Genomic DNA, 18014 nt, shown 5'->3' with positions numbered 1-18014 from the left:
CTTTGGAAGTGAACAACATCAAATGCCAAACTCGAAGTCAGAGATCCAAGCCTCGCACTGTCTGACACAGAATGGAACTCTGAATTCGAGGAGCAGAGCAGTGCTGTAATCTGTGATGTACACAAATTATATGAAAAATAAATAACAAACCTTTTAGTGAGACATCTGAGCTTATCTTGATGTGCAGAGTCTTTAACCCTGGGAGGAAATGTTGACAGTGCCTCTCTGAGCTCTTGCTCCATCGACCGCAGATGTTCTCTTTGTTCCTGATGTAAGTCAGGCTTGAAATATTTAACTCGCACAGGTATGTTGTTGAAAAGGGCAACAGAATGGAGATAGCATGGTCATAGATTACAGGATAGTCGCCTTCCACCAGAAAGAGTCTAACGGTATATCATCAAACTTTATTTTCAAAGTGTGGTCCATCCTTAATTCGGCAAACTGACCTTGAGCCATTATTGTAACAGTCTTAGCACTTTGCGTTGCAGAGGAACTCCAAGGATTTTGGAACCAGTCTATATTAATAGAAGGAAAATAAGAACTGAATTTTTCTTCCAGACTTTCCAAATGCTCAGAAATGACTGACCAAATTACTGCCAGCAGGATCTGCTGCATTTGCCAAGGAGAACATTTCTATTGTTCCTTTTGCTACTTTTTCACACCAGAGGGTTAACGTAGACCTAAATCCATGCTGTGCTGGAGAGAGATGCTTGTTTTCACCTTGCATTTTCCCGCTCAGTTAATTGAGACAGCAGAATATATCAATCAGATAGGCAAGCATTGTGCAACATGTACACAGATTTGATTGCTGATGTGCCATTGATTTCTCCACAGGTAGGAACATTTTGATCTCCTTTCTCAGCTCATACAAGCATGAGAGAACTTTTTCCATGGGAAAGCCAGCATATTTCAGTGTGGAAAAAGTAAACTTGGGTGCTCCACTCCCGTTTGCTTACACAGCAAGGCGAAAAGGCGTGATTTTATAAAGTTCATGAACAACAGTTCTTTTGGCAGTGTTTTGGTGATGAGTTTCACAGTGCAGGAAACACTGGCTCACCAACACTGGGTTTTGTTCCTGTTCCCTAACCTTGCTTACAAACTCCTTTCACTTTGCCAGTCATGGAGGTTGCTCCAAACACTGATACAATTTTTCCAGTGAGGTTCTCCTTCTTCAAAGTAGACTGTTGTCTCACTGAATATTTCCTCTCCAGTCACGTGACCTGACAGTTCTTTGCAAAACAAAACTTTTTATTTGATACTGTCTCCATCAACGTACCTTACATGAGCCAAAAATTGAGCATGGCCACAGATAAGTCAGTTCGTCAAGCTGCAATGCAAACTTTCTGCTTGATTTTAATTTTTCTTGGAGCACCATCTCAATATCATCAATGCAGTGACTTATCGTGTTATCTGAAAGAGGAACTTTTTCAATTTCCTTGGTTGCATATGCACCTAACAATTACTCTTATGATTTCTTTGCATGCTAGTAAAATTAATGTCTCGGCCATTATATGTGGCTTTTTTGCCTTTTCTACAAGCTCAGTGACCACGTAGCTCGCTTCCAGCGCTTTGTCAGAAACAGCTGCACAGTAGATCATCAGTTGTGCTTGATTTTCATTCTGATCCCCCAAATGCATAAAAAATTATGTCCTTTTTGGCAAGGGATAAATGTTTGCTTGTAAGGTGTCATTTTAACTTACTTGGCACCACGGCATAGTTTGAGAGTTTCTCCCTGCACATGAAATATTGTGGAAGAGGGCAAGATGGTTTACCTGTAGACTAAAATCCATATTGGAGATAGCTCTCACAGAGGTGTCGGTTCACCACTTTCAGTTTCTTAGTTTTATGTTCATCACTGCAAGTAGAGGTGGAACTACCAAAATCTTCTTTTTTCTTCAAATATTTGTTCATTTTGGGGTCATACATCTTGAAATTCAACACTGTAACTTTTGAGATTAAGATCTGAAAAACACACTAACCACCACTTGATCCCCATAATGTCAAGTTCATATGAGTGTAGACTCAATGTTACGTTATCATAGGTCATTCTTAATTTTGTCTCGTGTATATTCATGAGCTAATCCAGAACAAGGCTAGTAGGGTTAAAATCAAAATAACCATGGCAGCTAATGTTAGAGAGTGATCTGTCTTTTGTGCCAGAATTAACATTTTCAACATTAACATGGAAACTAACATTAAAGCTAAATATAAGAACTCTGGACAAAAGCATGCTCAGTGGAGAAAGTGACATGCACTTGAGAATAATAATTTGGCATGACAAGCAATTAATAATTAATTGTTTCCTCTCATTCCCAAAATGTGTGTGACTTTTTCTCTGCTGTTTTTAAATGCAATATAATTAATGACAGTGCTGTTCTGGGTCAGGCTCATTCTAGCTTTTACCCCAGTGAAATGTAAATATAAAATTTAGGCTTGACTATATGTCTTTTTTTTAATATATGAATCATCGTCAAAGACTCATTGCAGCACATTGCATTAATCGGGGCACACCATCTTTGTTTACTTTTTATCCCTCTTAACCTCACTTTGGGGACTGGAATGTGATGCATGTAATATTGAAGGGGGCGTCGTCCTGGAGAGCAAAAGTACAGAATGCCATCCGGCGCCGACACTGATTAAAATACCTGGGAAGGTTTAGTTCTCACATGTAGGTTTTAAAAAAAATTCCACTGCACACCTCTTCAGGCCTGATGGTTGGGAAACACTACTCTAACATGTGCTCTGCTTTTAAAGGCCCAGTACATTCTCCTAACAGTGGCAGTGTTATGCAAGCTGTTATGCAATTTAAAGCTTGTCATCTGAACACAATTAAAAATTAACCAGTCACAATGACACACCTTACTCATGGCTGTGAGCATAAACTTTCGCAGTGATCATATATGCCCATCAAACATATTTATTCAAGGAAGGAGTCTCAGCAAGCAGCATTCAGACTCCCATTCTTCGTGTGGCTTTCTGTCTGTTTAGAGGATGAGACATCATGATCCTGTCCCTTTCAAAAGTATAAATAGCTTCTTGAACCACATGGTCACAAGGTTATTGGCCGGATTCTGTGTTCACTTACTCATGATTTACATTCATGGTGTGTCAGGGTTCCCTCCCCACTCTTGGGTACAGATGTGGGGACCCGCATGAAAGACCCCCTAAGCTTATTTCTACCAGCTTAGGTTAAAAACTTCCCCAAGGCACAAATTCTTCCTTGTCCTTTGATGTTATTGCTGCCACCACCAAGTGAGTTAGACAAAGATTCAGGAAAAGGACCACTTGGCGTTCCTGTTTCCCCAAAATATCCCCCCAAGCCCCTTCATCCCCTTTCCTGGGGAGGCTTGAGAATAATAGACCAACCAAATAGGTAAACAAGGTGAGCACAGACCAGACCCTTGGGCTTTTAGGACACTAAAAACCAATCAGGTTCTTAAAAGCAGAACTTTGTAATAAAGAAAAAAGTAAAAGAAACACACCTGTAAAATCAGGATGGAAGGTAATTTTACAGGGTAATAAGATTTAAAACACAGAGGATTCCCTCTAGGCAAAACTTCAAAGTTACAAAAAACAGGACTAAACCTCCCTCTCAGCATAGGGAAAATTCACAAGCTAAAACAAAAGATACTCTCATGCATTTCCTTGCTATTACTTACAGTTTCTATAATTGTAGATGTATCATTTCAGTAGGAGCTGGATTACCTGCTTCGTCCCTCTGTCTCAAGAGGGAACACACAGAGAGCACAAACAAAACCTTCCCCCACATATTTGAAAGTATCTTCTTCCCTTATTGGTCCTTTTGGTCAGGTGCCAACCAGGTTATTTGAGCTTCTTAACCCCTTACAGGTAAAGGAGGGATTTTATGCTACCCTTAGCTGTATATTTATGATATGGTGTAACTCCATTGAATTAACACCACATAAAACTAATGTAATAGGAGAATCAGGTCTGGTGACTTAGAGGTGGAGGGGAATGAATAGATCACACTCTATTAGAGTCAAAGTCCCTTAAGGCATTCAGGGGACTTGCAGTGTGCAAAAGCCTATGCAGTAGCCTTATGCACAGGTAAAGGGTGCATCATTTTTGCTGAGCAGAACCTGTATAGGCTGTTCTGAAAATCTGGTTTTATATTTTGCTACTATTTGTTTTTCTGTTTAACTCTATTAGAAAAAGAGCGCTGAAAAATGTACTTGAAACTTACATTGTATCAGGTCGGTGGTTTGGGACCAGGTGTCATGTGAGTACAATTACAGTTCTTGTATCAACCTAGTCCCATGTAGATATTTGTTCAGTTTTTTGCATAGTATTCTTAACACCAGCCATCTAGTCCATTGTTGCAAGCAAACTTTGTGATGCATTGACAGTACACATGGAAGTAGCAAACTGTTATGATAAGAAGGGTTTGTGCCAGTGAACTTAGTGGGATATATGTAGTATCCAAATGTCCCCCTGTAGCTGCTTTTTCAGTTAAGGTTTTTAATAGAGTGCTGGATGGAGACCAGGGTTCTAATCTGAGCTCTGCCACTGACCTGCTATGTGACCTTATGCATGTTACTTCACCTCTCTGTCTCTTTCCCCTCTTCAGACCCTTTGTCTGTCTTGTCTATTTAGATTGTAAGAATATCTCTTATGCATTTGTACAGCACCTAGCACAATTGGGTCCCAACCTCTGAGACCTGTAGGCACTACTATAATAAAAATAGTATTTGTTCACATTTGTTGTCAATGACCCACTAATACCAGGAGAAGGGTTTGTGGGGCCAGGGTAAGGCCATGTGTTCCTTCTGCTCAATAATTTTACAGGGAACTAAATCTCAGTATCAGAGCATAGGGTGTTCACATGACCAGGAAATCTTGTAGAACATCAGGGATGGGGACACTGTTAGAATATAGATATTCAGACCTGCTTGTAAGGCCTATACTTTAAGAACTTAGGTGTATTTTTATCACTTAGCTAGTTATTGAGGTATAAAGCAAAAAATCAAAATCACAGTCCGCCTGTGTACGGGCCTTCTCTCACTAGGATAGTCTGAGGCCTTTGGCTAAGCAGCAGGGTCACATCCTCACATCCCAAACTAGTCACATTGAAATAAGGTGGTATTGGGCTTTTACAAAGACAGTCCTGTTCTGATCATGCCCATCACCACCAGATAAAGAAACAGATCTTACAATAGCATCCTGTCTGGCAAGAAATCACTTATCAATGGTTGTGAAACCCTCATTTCTATATGTTCTATCTTTATGGCCCCCACTTTTCTATTGTTATTCTGTCTGGTTCTCTAATTGTTTTTGTCTGCTGTATAATTAATTTTCTTAGGTGTAAGTTAATTAGGGTAGTGGGAAATAATTGGTTAGAGAATTATGTTACAATATGTTAGGATTGGTTAGTTAAATTTCAGTAAAATGATTGGTTAAGGTATAGTTGAGAATATTACTACACAAATTGGGGTCAAACAGGAAGTACAAGGGAAATTGGAATCATGTTTGTTAAGGGGCAGGGAACGGGAATAGGGAACAGTGACACAGGCAAGGCTCTGCAGTGTCAGAGCTGGGAAGTGGGGAGGGGGGTAAATGCTGTGGCATCAGAGGTGGGAACGGAGCACTGGGTAACAGACTATCGGAGATAAGCCTGACTGATGTGAAGGGCTTCGAAATATGCTTGCTTGGAAACTAACCCCAATAAACATCGCATTGTCTGCGCTTCGGACTTCTGGTCTTTTGCTGCTTGCTGTCTGCGTGACAAGAACCAGGGAAATGGGAGGGTTGCGGGAAAGCCCTCTAACAGACACCTCTGTGAAGCCAGCAAGAGGTCAATCGCCACCAGGGTCTTTATATTGTGCAACGCATCTAAGACAAGGGAGTTATTCCATATTCACACTGGGGTAGCTGAAAGCCAAACTGAGTAGAGTGTTGCATACAAGTATCTGAATGGAGAGGAATGGTTTAAGCTGTTCCACGGGGAGATACACTCTCACCCAGAGTGATGGAATGAAACTCAGCAAAAGTAGAATATTAGGAAATATGTAACAGCAATGGCTCAGAGCATCTCCTCCCATGGAAATGCACATGGGAGGATGAGGGGTGGTGCTGGGAAGGAAGACTCCTCTCCCGGCAGAGGTTTTGCAGAGTCATTTTCAGGAGACTGGGATGAAGAATTTTGCTCCACGGAATTAAGAGGGGGTTCTGGGTGCAGGTCCTTGGTCTTTGCAGAGCTTGTGGGGATAAGTGGGGGGGAAAAGGGAAGACTCAGTCTGTGCCTTTGGTCACCCCTGCCCCTTCCAACATCCTCCACACCTGCTCCCTAGCAGGGTGGCTCCATTTTGACTTTTCTACAAGAGCTTCCAATAGCCATGACTGCTCTCTTAAAGGAGGATCCCCAGAACAGACAGAGGGAGCCTGCAGAAGTGGGCTGTGTTGCCTTCTTTATGTAATCTCTGCAGAACAGATGAGGAGAGGAGGTTCATGCTCTTAGTATCACCACAGACTCAACCTCTCTTCCCCAAGCCCATCTTTCCCTGAGGTGGAACCTGTGAAGACCCCTCAGCAGTTCCGGGAGCAGGGTAGTATCTGACCATCCTTCCCACCCCCTTAAAACCAGAACAGAAATTAACCTATCATGGATCTCAATGGGCCACTTAGTCTCCCTTGGAGTGTAGTTGATGCTCTTTCACTGGAACCATTTAAATCTGGACTAGCCAAAGCCCCAGTTAATGTATTGCCAGCAGCCATCATTCACTGGCTTTCTATGATTCTTTTAAATTAGCATGTGTGTGTGGTGGAATAATGGGTGTTGGGATAGAAGAAAGATATCTGTGTCGAACTTCTGAGGGGTTATTATAAAGAACAGTGGATTTGCCATATATATATTATAAAATATGCCTCAATGTCCTTTCAGCTGTAGCACAATCCAAATTAAAGCAATAACCCATTCACAATGTTGTTGGGAGCACATGCTAAGATATTAACAAGTCTCAACACAAATTACTCTGACTCTGCGCAACAGCCATGAAATTAAAGTGACGAAGACACCGCACTGGAGAAAGGGTTCCATGGATTAATCAGACAAAACATTGATTGCTAGTTTTAGCAGACTGCAAAATAAGAATTAAAATAGGTCTTCCCAACCTATTCAGGTACTGCAGGTTTTAAGTGCTTTCTTGATTATTGTGCAATTTTGTTGGACATCTGTGCTACTGCCTTTTAATATACCTTTGAAAAATTTATATATATTCTGGGATAGCTCTTAAAGTGTTTTTTTGATGCAGCTTGCATGAAGAAGCTATACAAAAATAAATTCTAATTGTAATATGAAACATAATGTCAACACTCTAACATTCCCTGTCTGCCTTTCTGACATCCAGACACCAATTTAAGCTCAGCAGTGGAAAAAACTGAGCGCTTCATTTTTTTTTTTTTTTCCTCCAAAGCCCTTTCACACGCCTTCCATTCTCATGAAGCAGGGACAACACTTTCATCCTACCTGTCATTTGGGCCTGTAATCTGGGTGTCTTTTTTGACTCTTTTCTCTCTGTAGACTCACACATCCAGGCTGTGTCCAGGACGTGCTGCCTTTTCTTGTGCAACATCTCCAAGATCCAACCCTTCCTCTTTGTCCATGCTGCTAAAACTCTGATTTAGGCCCTCATAATTTCATGTTTTGACTACTTTGCTGTCCTCCTTTCTGGCCTTGACATCATCTCCCCCTGCCTCCCAATGCTTAAATCCATTCAAAACACAGCAGCAAAAAAAAAAAATCCATGTTCCTGGTTCTCTGGCTTGTCTGTCCAGCTATATCACCTCCCTCTTTCCAAAACCTCCACTGCCTCTCCATTTCCACTGCATCAAGCACCAACTATTTCCAGGCCTGGGGTCATTCAATGTCTGAAATCTCTTGTGGCTTCAATGGAGTCACTCCAAATCTTTCACCAGTGTGAGAGGAGACTTTGGCCCACAATTCGGATCTGAGAATATTTCACTGTATGTTGTGAAGGAGGTAAAGTGTTTTATGGCACCCACCATTGCACTGAGAATGATAATCATTAATAATAATAATTCATAAATTTAAAGTCTTCAACTGCTGGTCCTTGCTGCAATTTTCATGTTGCGGTGGAATATGATTGTGGCCCTTTGTTGTCGCCATGTTCTGGGAGAAGGTTACATACCTGCCAGCTATGTGGGGCATTAATGGAAACCTGTCCTGCCCCATGCCCCGGGCATATGAGGCAGCACTGAAGCAGTTAATACGAACATTTTATAAATAGAAATAATCTTCCAGTATCATTAGTAAGGTAGCAAGATTCAAAAAGGGGCTGGCTTATAGTTAATTGTGCCTTTTGCAACTTTTCATTAAGGCAAAGTTGCAATAAAATGTTAACGTGCTACATCTTATATTTGTTATTACTTACTCAGGATCAGGTTAATATTCAAGGAACCTGGCTAAAGATTCTGGCTTGCTGGCTGAGGTGCTCTCCTCCTCTGAGTACGCTAAAAAGGGTGACCAAATTTCTAACTACCTATCTTCGTTTTGGCACTTCTCTTGTGTATGTACTTGGTATAAAAGTTTGTCCTTATTTTACTATACCACTTCCATAGGAGGAGAAGTCACGTTTTTCCAATAATGTGCATTTTTGTAAGTTATATTAAACCTCATGTGTCAAGACTTAACCTAATCTCTAACTATGGGTATGTCCAAACTGCAAAGAAAACCCCATGGCACTGAGTCGTAGTGCCCGGGTCAATTGATTTGGTTTTGTGGGGCTTGGGCAGCAGGGCTAAAAATAGCAGTGTACACATTCCTGCTTGGGCTGGAGACTGGGCTCTGAGACCCTCCTCCCTCACCAGGTTTACAAACCCAGGCTCCAGCGCAAACAGAAACCTCTCTGCTGCTATTTTTAGCCCCTCAGCCCAAACCCCACAAGTCTGAGTCAATTGACCTGGGCTATGAGACTCAGCACCACAGTGTAGACACTTGCAGTGTAGACCTACCCTGTGTAGATATGTCTACACAGCAGCTGGGAGGAGTGATTCCCAGTGTGGGTAAATGTACCTGTGTTAGCTGTGCTCAAGCTAGCAGATGAAGAATAGCAGTGTGGCCACAGTGGCTCGGGATAGCCCCCTGAGCACACACCTGGGACCTTGGATGGGGTTGTACTCAAGTGGCTAGCCCAAGGGACCATGTGTGGTGTGCAGCCACATGGCTATTTTTAGGCACTAGCTTGAGCAGAGTTAGTGCATGTACATCTACCTGAGCTGGGAATCACATCTCCCAGCTGCTGTGTAGACGCACCCTTAGAGATTTCCAAGAGGAACTGTGACATCAGGTATATTGTCAATTCCACCCCATGAAATCAGTCCAAGCTGCCCAAGGTTTAGAGGCTCTACTTACTCATAAGTTACAACTTCCATCTTGAAACAGCATTATGCTACATCCCTGGAAAGGATCATTCTATGACTGGAAATGCCATAGTAGAATAAAATGTGTTACCTTCCAAAGTGTTTCTGAAGCTGAAATTGGCCAATTTATCCATGGACCCAGATTCATATTGAGTCAACGTTAGACAAAATTCAACCTCAGCTGAAGATGGGAGCCTAGGTGTCCTTGTTTTATCATGGTTCCCAGGGTTTCGAAGTATAGGGCCTTCATTGGTAGCATTGCATAAAGCCTGCCGGCTGTTGTACTCCTCCGATAGGCTGCAAATTACCTGTGTAAAATATTTTCCATCAGCACAGTTGTCTTGGTTACAAAAAGGATAAAAGCAAACACTGTTTTATTTTTCAGAATAAGTTCTTCGACCCATAGAACCCAGAGCAGAAAATGCAAATGCGATAACCTGTGTGTAAGAAATGATGTTTGTATTTATTTCAAACTACAAAAATGACTTACGTAAGTGGCCCCCTTTCATATGACAAGAACATGTAACATATTTAAAATTGACACACACTTAACATTTTGAAATTATGTATTTTTCCCCATATGAAATACACATGACCTTGCCACTTGGGCTAGGGGCAAATTCAGCCCTCATTTAGAACATAAGAACGGCTATACTGGGTCAGACCAGTGGTCCATCTAGCCCAGTATCCTCTCTTCTGACAGTGGCCAATGCAGATGTCTCAGAGGGAATGAACAGAACAGGAAATCCCCAAGTGATCCATCCCCTGTCATCCACTCCCAGCTTCTGGCAGATAGAGGCTAGGGACACTCAGAGCAATTGGGTTGCATCCCTTACCATGCTGGCTAATAGCCATTGATGGACCTATCCTCTGTGACCTTATTTAATTTTTTTTAACCCTGTTATAGTTTTGGCCGTCACAAATCTCCTGGCAAAGAATTCCAAAGGTTGATAGTGCATTGTGTGAAGAAATACTTCCTTTTGTTTGTTTTTAAACCTTCTGCCTATTCATTTCATTGGGTGATCCCCACTTCTTGTGTTATGTGAAGGAGTAAATAATGTTTCCTTATTCATTTTCTCTACACTAGTCAAGATTTTATAGACCTCTATCATATCCCTCCTTAGTCATCTCTTTTCCACACTGCAAAGGCCCAGTCTGTTTAATCTCTCCTTATATGGATGTTGTTCCACACCCCTAATAATTTTTGTTGGCTTTCTCTGTACCTTTTTCCAATTCTAATATATCTTTTTGAGATGGGGAGATCAGCTCTGCATGCAGTATTCAAGATGTGGGTGTACCATGGATTTATATAGAGGCATTATAATATTTTCTGTTTTATCTATCCCTTTCCTAATGATTCCCAACATTCTGTTAGCTTTTTTGACTGCTACTGCCCATTGAGCAGATGGTTTCAGAGAACTAGCCATGACTCAAGATCTCTTTCTTCAGAGGTAACAGCTAATTTAGACCCTATCATTTTGTATGTATAGTTGGGATTATGTTTTCCAATGGGCATTACTTTGCATTTATCAACATTGAATTTCATTTGTCATTTTGTTGCCTAGTCACCCAGTTTTGCAAGATTTCTTTGTAACTCTTCACAGTCTGTCTTGGATTTAACTATCTTGAGTAGTTTTGTATCATCTGCAAATTTTGTCATCTCAGTGTTTACCCTTTTTTCCAGATCATTTATGAACAGCACTGCTCGCAGTACAGACCTCGGGGGTGGGGAGGCACTCCTATTTACCTCTCTCAATTCTGAAAACTGATCATTTATTCCTATCCTTTGTTTCCTATCTTTTAACCAGTTACTGATCCATGAGAGGATCTCCTCTTTTATCCCATGACCACTTAGCAGCCGTTGGCAACGGACCTTGTCAAAGGCTTTCTGAAAGTCTAAGTACACTATATCTACTGGATCCCCCGCGTCCACATGTTTGTTGACCCCCTCAAAGAATTCTAGTAGATTGCTAAGGCATGATTTCCCTTTACAAAAGCCAGGTTGACTCTTCCCCAACAAATCATGTTCATCTATGTGCTAGACAATTCTGTTCTTTACTATAGTTTCAACCAATTTGCCCGGTACTGAAGTTAGGCTTATCAGCCTGTAACTGCTGGGATTGCCTCTGGAGCCTTTTAAAAAAATTGGCATCACATTAGCTATCCTCCAGTCATCTGGTACAGAAGCTGATTTAAATGATAGATTACATTCCACAGTTAGTAGTTCTGCAATTTCATATTTGAGTTCCTTCAGAACTCTTGGGTGAATCCCATCTGGTCCTGGTGACTTATTACTGTTTAATGTATCAATTTGTTCCAAAACCTCCTATAATGACACCTCAATCTGGGACAGTTCCTCAGATTTGTCACCTAAAAAGAATGCCATAGGTGTGGGAAACTCCCTCATATCCTCTATAGTGAATATTTAGTCCCATGCAATGTGTCTGAGCCAAATTCATTACTACTAATGTAAGCAGTCACAACCCTACAGACATGAATGGAGTTGAACCTGTTCATGGCAGCAGTGAATTTGTCCCTTTGACATCAGTGAGGCTTCAGGGGTATCACTGCAGAAATCTGGCTTTTACTTCCTAAGAAGTGGGTGGAGATAACCAGTCTTGTGTTTGGATCATCTGTTTGGGGGAATCGTCTCTGTACTTGGGACCTGATTCTGTTACTCAGTACACTGAGTAGTACCTTAAATCACAAGTTGTCCCATTGAGTAAGCACAGCTGGCCCTTAGCACAAATAAGGAAAAGGGCATACTGGTTTGTCTTCTTAAATTGTCTCTCTTTTATGCTATGACACAGACTTCATGTCTGAATGTGGGCAAGTTGCTTAGTGTCTGTGTGCTTCATTTCCACATCTGGTAAATAAGGATAACCCCACTTCCCTACCTCGCAGGGATATTGTGACAATAAATACTTTGAAGATTGAGATGCACTCATACTATGGCAATGGGGGCCATGTAATGACCTTAGATGGGAATATGCTAAATAGTGTCATACTACAGCATGATTTTCTTAAGATTACATTTCAGCTCTGGGTAATGCCATCTACAGTGCAGCTGTTTTGTGCCAATATCACCAATGCACAAGTGCTTTAAAGCTGTCCAGCAATCATCCCCAAGTACAGAGGGATTTTCTGGTGATGTAGAATCCTGGGTCTGGAAGGAACCTCAAGAGGTCATCTAGTCCAGTCCCCTGCACTCAAGCAGGACTAAGTATTATCTAGACCATTCCTGACCGGTATTTGTCTAACCTTCTCTTAAAAATCTCCAATGATGGAGATTCTACAACCTCCCTAGGCAATTTATCCCACTGCTTAACCACCCTGACAGTTAGGAAGTTTTTCCTAAGTTTTTCCAACCTAAACCTCCCATGCTGCAATTTAAGCCCATTGCTTCTTGTCCTATCCTCAGAGGTTAAGAAGAACAATTTTTCTCCCTCCTCCTTGTAACAACCTTTTATGTACTGGAAAACTGTTATCATGTCCCCCCACCCCAGTCGTCTCTTCTCCAGACTAAACAAACCCATTTTTTTTTTTTCAATCTTCCCTCATAGATCATGTTTTCTAGACCTTTAATCATTTTTGTTGCTCTTCTCTGGACTTCCTCTAATTTGTCCACATCTTTCCTGAAATGTGGCACCCGGAATTGGACAGACTACACCAGTTGAGGCCTAATCAGAATGGAGTAGAGCTGATTAGAATTAATTCTTGTGTCTTGTTTACTACTGATTAGAATTACTTCTCGTGTCTTGCTTACTACACTCCTGCTAATACATTGAGAATGCTCAGAGGTGAAAGTAAGCTGGTACACCCCAGTACGGCGTACCGGCAAGAGCCGGTGCACCGTACTGGGGCAGCCCGGCTTCCTCGGGGGGCAATTTAAAGGGCCTGGGGCTCCCAGCAGTGGCTGGAGCCCCAGGCCCTTTAAATTGCCTCCAGAGCCCCGCTGCTGGAGCTCTGGGGTAGCGGCTGCAGGGCTCCGGCAGCTATTCAAAGGGCCTGGGGCTCCCCTGCTTCTACCGCCCGGGCCCTTTTAAATAGCCACTGGAGCCCCGCTGCCGCTACTCCAGGGCTCCGGCGGCTATTTAAAGGACTGGGGCGGTAGAAGCAGGGGAGCCGTGGGCCCTTTAAATAGCCCCCGGAGCCCTGGGGTAGCAGGGGCTCCAGGGGCTATTTAAAGGGCCGGGGCTCCAGCTGCCTCTGCTGCCTAGGACCTTTAAATAGCCGCTGGAGCCCCGCCGCTTCCCCAGGGCTCCGGCGGTTATTTAAAGGGCCAGGGCGGTAGAAGAGGGGAGCCCCAGGCCCTTTTAAATAGCCCCCGGAGCCCTGGGCTGCTACTGCTACAACATTGGGGGGGCACTTACCTTATAGGATGGGCTGGGGCTGGCTCTGACCCCCTCAACCCTGCCCCTTCTGCCCTAGGCCCTGCCCCTTCCGGGGGCCAGAGCTGGCCCCAGAGTACTGGTAAGTCACTCGACTTACTTTCACCCCGAGAAAGCTATTTGATTTTGAATTACTTCTCTTGTCTTGCTTACTACTGATTAGAATTACTTCTCGTGTCTTGCTTACCACACTCCTACTAATACATTGAGAATGCTATTTGATTTTTATTCAACAGTCTTACACTGTTGACTGACATTTAGCTTGTGATCCACTATGACACTGAAATCCCTTTCTGCAGTACTCCTTCCTATGCAGTCATTTCCCATTTTGTATATGTCCACCTGATTGTTCCTTCCTAAGTGGAGTACTTTGTAATTGTCCATATTAAATTTCATCCTATTTACTTCAGACAATTTCTCCAGTTTGTCCAGATCATTTTGAATTTTAATCATATCCTCCAAAGCACTTGAAACTTTCAGCTTGACTGGGAACCAATGATAACTACTCTCTGGGAACCGATTTCCAACCAGTTATGCACCCACCATAGAATAGCTCCATCTAGATTGTATTTCCCTAGCTTGTTTATGAGAAGGTCATGTGAGACAGCATCAAAAGCCTTACTAAATTCAAGATATACCAGATCTACCACTCCCCCTTAATCTTAATCAGTAATTAATCTTACTGTTCCTCCCTTTAAAGCCCCCCTTACATCTTTAGGATGTAAGTATATTGGGACATAGACTTTGTTACACTCTCTCTATAGCTACACCCATGCAATTCTATTGTCCTCATTAAGGTCATATGGGCGTAACTGAGAGCAAAATATGTCCCTCATGTTTGTCTGGCATATTTTACCTTTTCTGCAGCAATGCTGTACCTTTTCTACATATGCAATGCTATACATTATTACCTTCAACAACATAATATTTTGACTGGTGATGAGGCCCAGACTTCCCCCAAAGAATCCATGCCTTGTACAGAGAAGTTCAAAATAAGGTGGGAAGGTAATGGCTAACTGTGATCAAGGTAGTGCTCCAGAAGGTCAGAGTTGAAATGTGGAGTGAGCAGTTTGGATAGGTGTGTAGTGAAAGGTGCGATGTTTGCCAGTACAGATAGGCTCGAGAGAAGTCCCAGCACAAGCAGTTCTAAAAACTGGGAGAAAAGCTGAAGGCTATTAAAATAAAAAATCAGAAGCCACAGAGAAAGTCGTTTGCTTTGCAGAATGTGAGATGTGACCTTTGAACTTCAGGGTAGCCGAGAAAGGGAACCCTTGCTCTTTTCAGTTAGGCAAGTGCGTTTGATTTGTGGTTTTCGTCCTATGTTCTATGTACAGTTTTCTAATGCTGTTAAAGCTAATGGCATATACCAGCTGTGCCCACTAGTGACAACATTAATCTCTAGTATGACCAAGTAGGGTCAAGTATCAGTGGGGTAGCCGTGTTAGTCTGTATCCACAAAAACAACGAGGAGTCTGGTGGCACCTTAAAGCTTGTTGTTCAAGTAAGGTCAGTAAATTATAGGGAGGAATGTTAAGAGAACACTTTCATGACAAACTGCTGCAAAATATATACAAATAATAATACTTAGCTCTTACAGAAGGGATTGAACAGGACACATTCTCATTTATTAAATTTTTAAAAACCCTCTAAGTTAAAAGACTATTATTTAGGTTGCAAAGGCAAGAATTTTAAAGTTTGAAAATGCCAGATTTACCATTGTCTGTTCATCCTTAATGATCCTAATGCACATGTCGCAAGGGGAGAGACCATTTTTAATTACATGATCATGTGCTATTTTTTTTCCCACAGGACCCCTGCCTTATTCAGTGCACAAGATGGATGCACAAGGGGTCAGAATAAAAGCTATGTGGGCAACAGTAAAATAGGTAAATCCTAACTTTTGACTTCTTGACTTTGCAACTGAATAAGGCCAGCACATACAGGTTACTTCACTGATTTACATCAGCTGAGTATCTAGCCCATAGATTCATGGATCCAGCTTCTGCTCTCTGTGTAAAAATCAGGAGTAAATATAATGCAATAAAATGTGTGAAAAAGAATGGAGATGAAACAAGCATCAGGCCTTTAGTGTTCAAGGTCAGGACTGCATGTTCTGAGGGAACAAAATCAAGGCTGATCCAAGGTCAGGCACTACTTCTCAGAAAGAGATCGGCAGATCTGGAGGAGCCCGAATGGAAAAGTGAACAGTTTTTACAGATTGTTAGTATTGTGCCTGGAGGCCCCAATCAGAATCAGGGACCCATTGTTTAAGGCTCTGTAGAAACACCTAGTAAGAGACAGTCCTTGTGCCAAAGAGCTTCCTATCTAAATAGACAAGACAGCAAAAGATGGGAGAAAAGGAATTGTTGTATTCCCATTTTACTGAGCTGCAGAAAGATGATGTGACCTGCCCAAAATTCCATGGGAAGTCTGTGGCTGATCTGGGAATCCAACTCAGATTCCTCAAGTCCCAGCCAGGTCCTTTAACCCACAAGATCATCCTTTCCCCCAGTCTTAGTTTTGAAATTTATCAAACAAATTAATCTCTGGTGTCACTTCATTAACTTCAGTTTGGCTTCGTGTGTTAAAACTCCTAGGGCTGCCGTTGGAAATAGGTATGTGTTGCCCTGAACTGGGTTTCATCCCAACACCTGGATGGAACCCCACTGCAGTCCATGGGGCTCTGCAGGAGTCTGCCTTCACAGAGTGGCTTTTAGAATCACAACCTAGGAGGGTGAGAGAGGAAACAGTCAAATCATACATAAATGTAGGACAGTCATATGCACTGGGATTTTTATCATTATTCATTCTATAAATAGATAAAGTCCCAGATATATTTCCATCTGCCTCTCAACCTAGCCATCATTACTTGGCTGGATTCTTATATGCAATCCAGCAGAGGTGGGATGCTTATAAGAAATCAGGTAGCTCTGGGTCAAGAAATGTTGATTTAAGAAAAGGGAGTGAAAATGACTGTCTGTGACTTTCTATCTGTTTTGAGCCACAAATCAGACAATCTGGCCTTAAAATTAGACTGGGTGTCTTTCTAGCAATGGTATTCACTAGTTCAAACAAAAGTTACGGACCTAATGCAGAAATTGTTGGTGAGGTTCTGTGGCCTGTGATACGTAGGAAGTCAAACTAGATGATCATAGTACGCCTTTCTGGCCTCAAAAGCTATGACAAATGGGCCTTTGTCGCCCCCTTTTCTCCTAATTCAAGATCAGGCCTCCCTTTTAAAAATTGCTCTACTGAAGTTTTTCTCTTTTGGAACAAATTCATAGATTCACATTGGACAATGCTCACTCCTGCAAACATTGCAAGGGCCTGATCCTCAGCAAGCATAAATAAGTGCAGCTCCATTGAAGTTGTTATGAACATGCACAATAGCTGCATTTATATAAATAGTTAATAGATAGTGCCAGTAGATGGCACTCAAGAACATGCAGCATAGTTCCTGGGTTTAATAAAACTTCTTGTTGTGCTCTGGAAATGGGTTCCTTTGTAGAGCTCTTCATGTCATCTCTTAGCACAATTCAGTGAACTTTGCTAATTTGCACCAGCTGAGGAGCTGGCTGTGCTGATTCTCCACACTTTCAAATGGAATATTAAGATTAGGAAATATTTGTAAAAGTTTGGTAGCATTTACTGTGACTCACACACCTTTCTTTAAAGCGGCTGGTTTTTTACCTCAACCCTTAGGCCCTGATTCTGTAGTTGTCTCTGCGCAGACGGATCCCTACACCCATGTGGAACCAATTGTAGGACTGAAGTCTTAGACTTTCTTCAGTCTTGTGTTAAACTTTTGTAAATTGCTTACTCTCTGAAGTGCAGATATTTCATTTTTTAATGCCGGCATTATTTGTGATAATTCTTTAAGGTTACACTAATGAGAACAGTGACATGCACTGTTTACAAACATCAAGCCAAAAATTATGTTAATGGTGATAAATATTTTCTCAAATACACGGGAAAATGTTCAAATATATACTGATCTACACATTAAAGGGAGAATAAACTAAGGCCTAGATTGAGCCTGTGCTCATTGCCTTCACTAGGGGGCAGTGCGTAGCTCAGCCTCACAAATCTTTCAAACTCCTGCTTTGCTCCCATGGGATAATAATTCACACCACCTCTTTGCTAAGTATATATTATTGCACTTCCCTTCAGCTCCACCGGCCAACATATTGAGTGGAGTGGGCTAAGACTCCACCCACTCCCTGCCCC

At 42.0% G+C, this 18014-nt stretch overlaps 1 protein-coding gene across 1 annotated transcript in view; it reads right to left on the bottom strand.

The window, feature by feature from the left end:
- Nucleotides 1-18014, bottom strand: part of TYR (tyrosinase) — an 82607-nt gene that overhangs the window by 56895 nt on the left and 7698 nt on the right. The window contains exon 2 of the mRNA XM_074943153.1: nt 9488-9704. Within this exon, the coding sequence (XP_074799254.1) occupies nt 9488-9704 (217 nt within the window). The remainder of the gene's footprint in view (nt 1-9487; nt 9705-18014) is intronic.

Source organism: Natator depressus, chromosome 1 (genome assembly GCF_965152275.1).
Source record: "Natator depressus isolate rNatDep1 chromosome 1, rNatDep2.hap1, whole genome shotgun sequence".
Taxonomy (NCBI): domain Eukaryota; kingdom Metazoa; phylum Chordata; order Testudines; family Cheloniidae; genus Natator; species Natator depressus.
The sequence above is the reverse complement of the archived record's forward strand: the minus strand, read 5'-3'. Positions and strand labels throughout refer to the sequence as shown.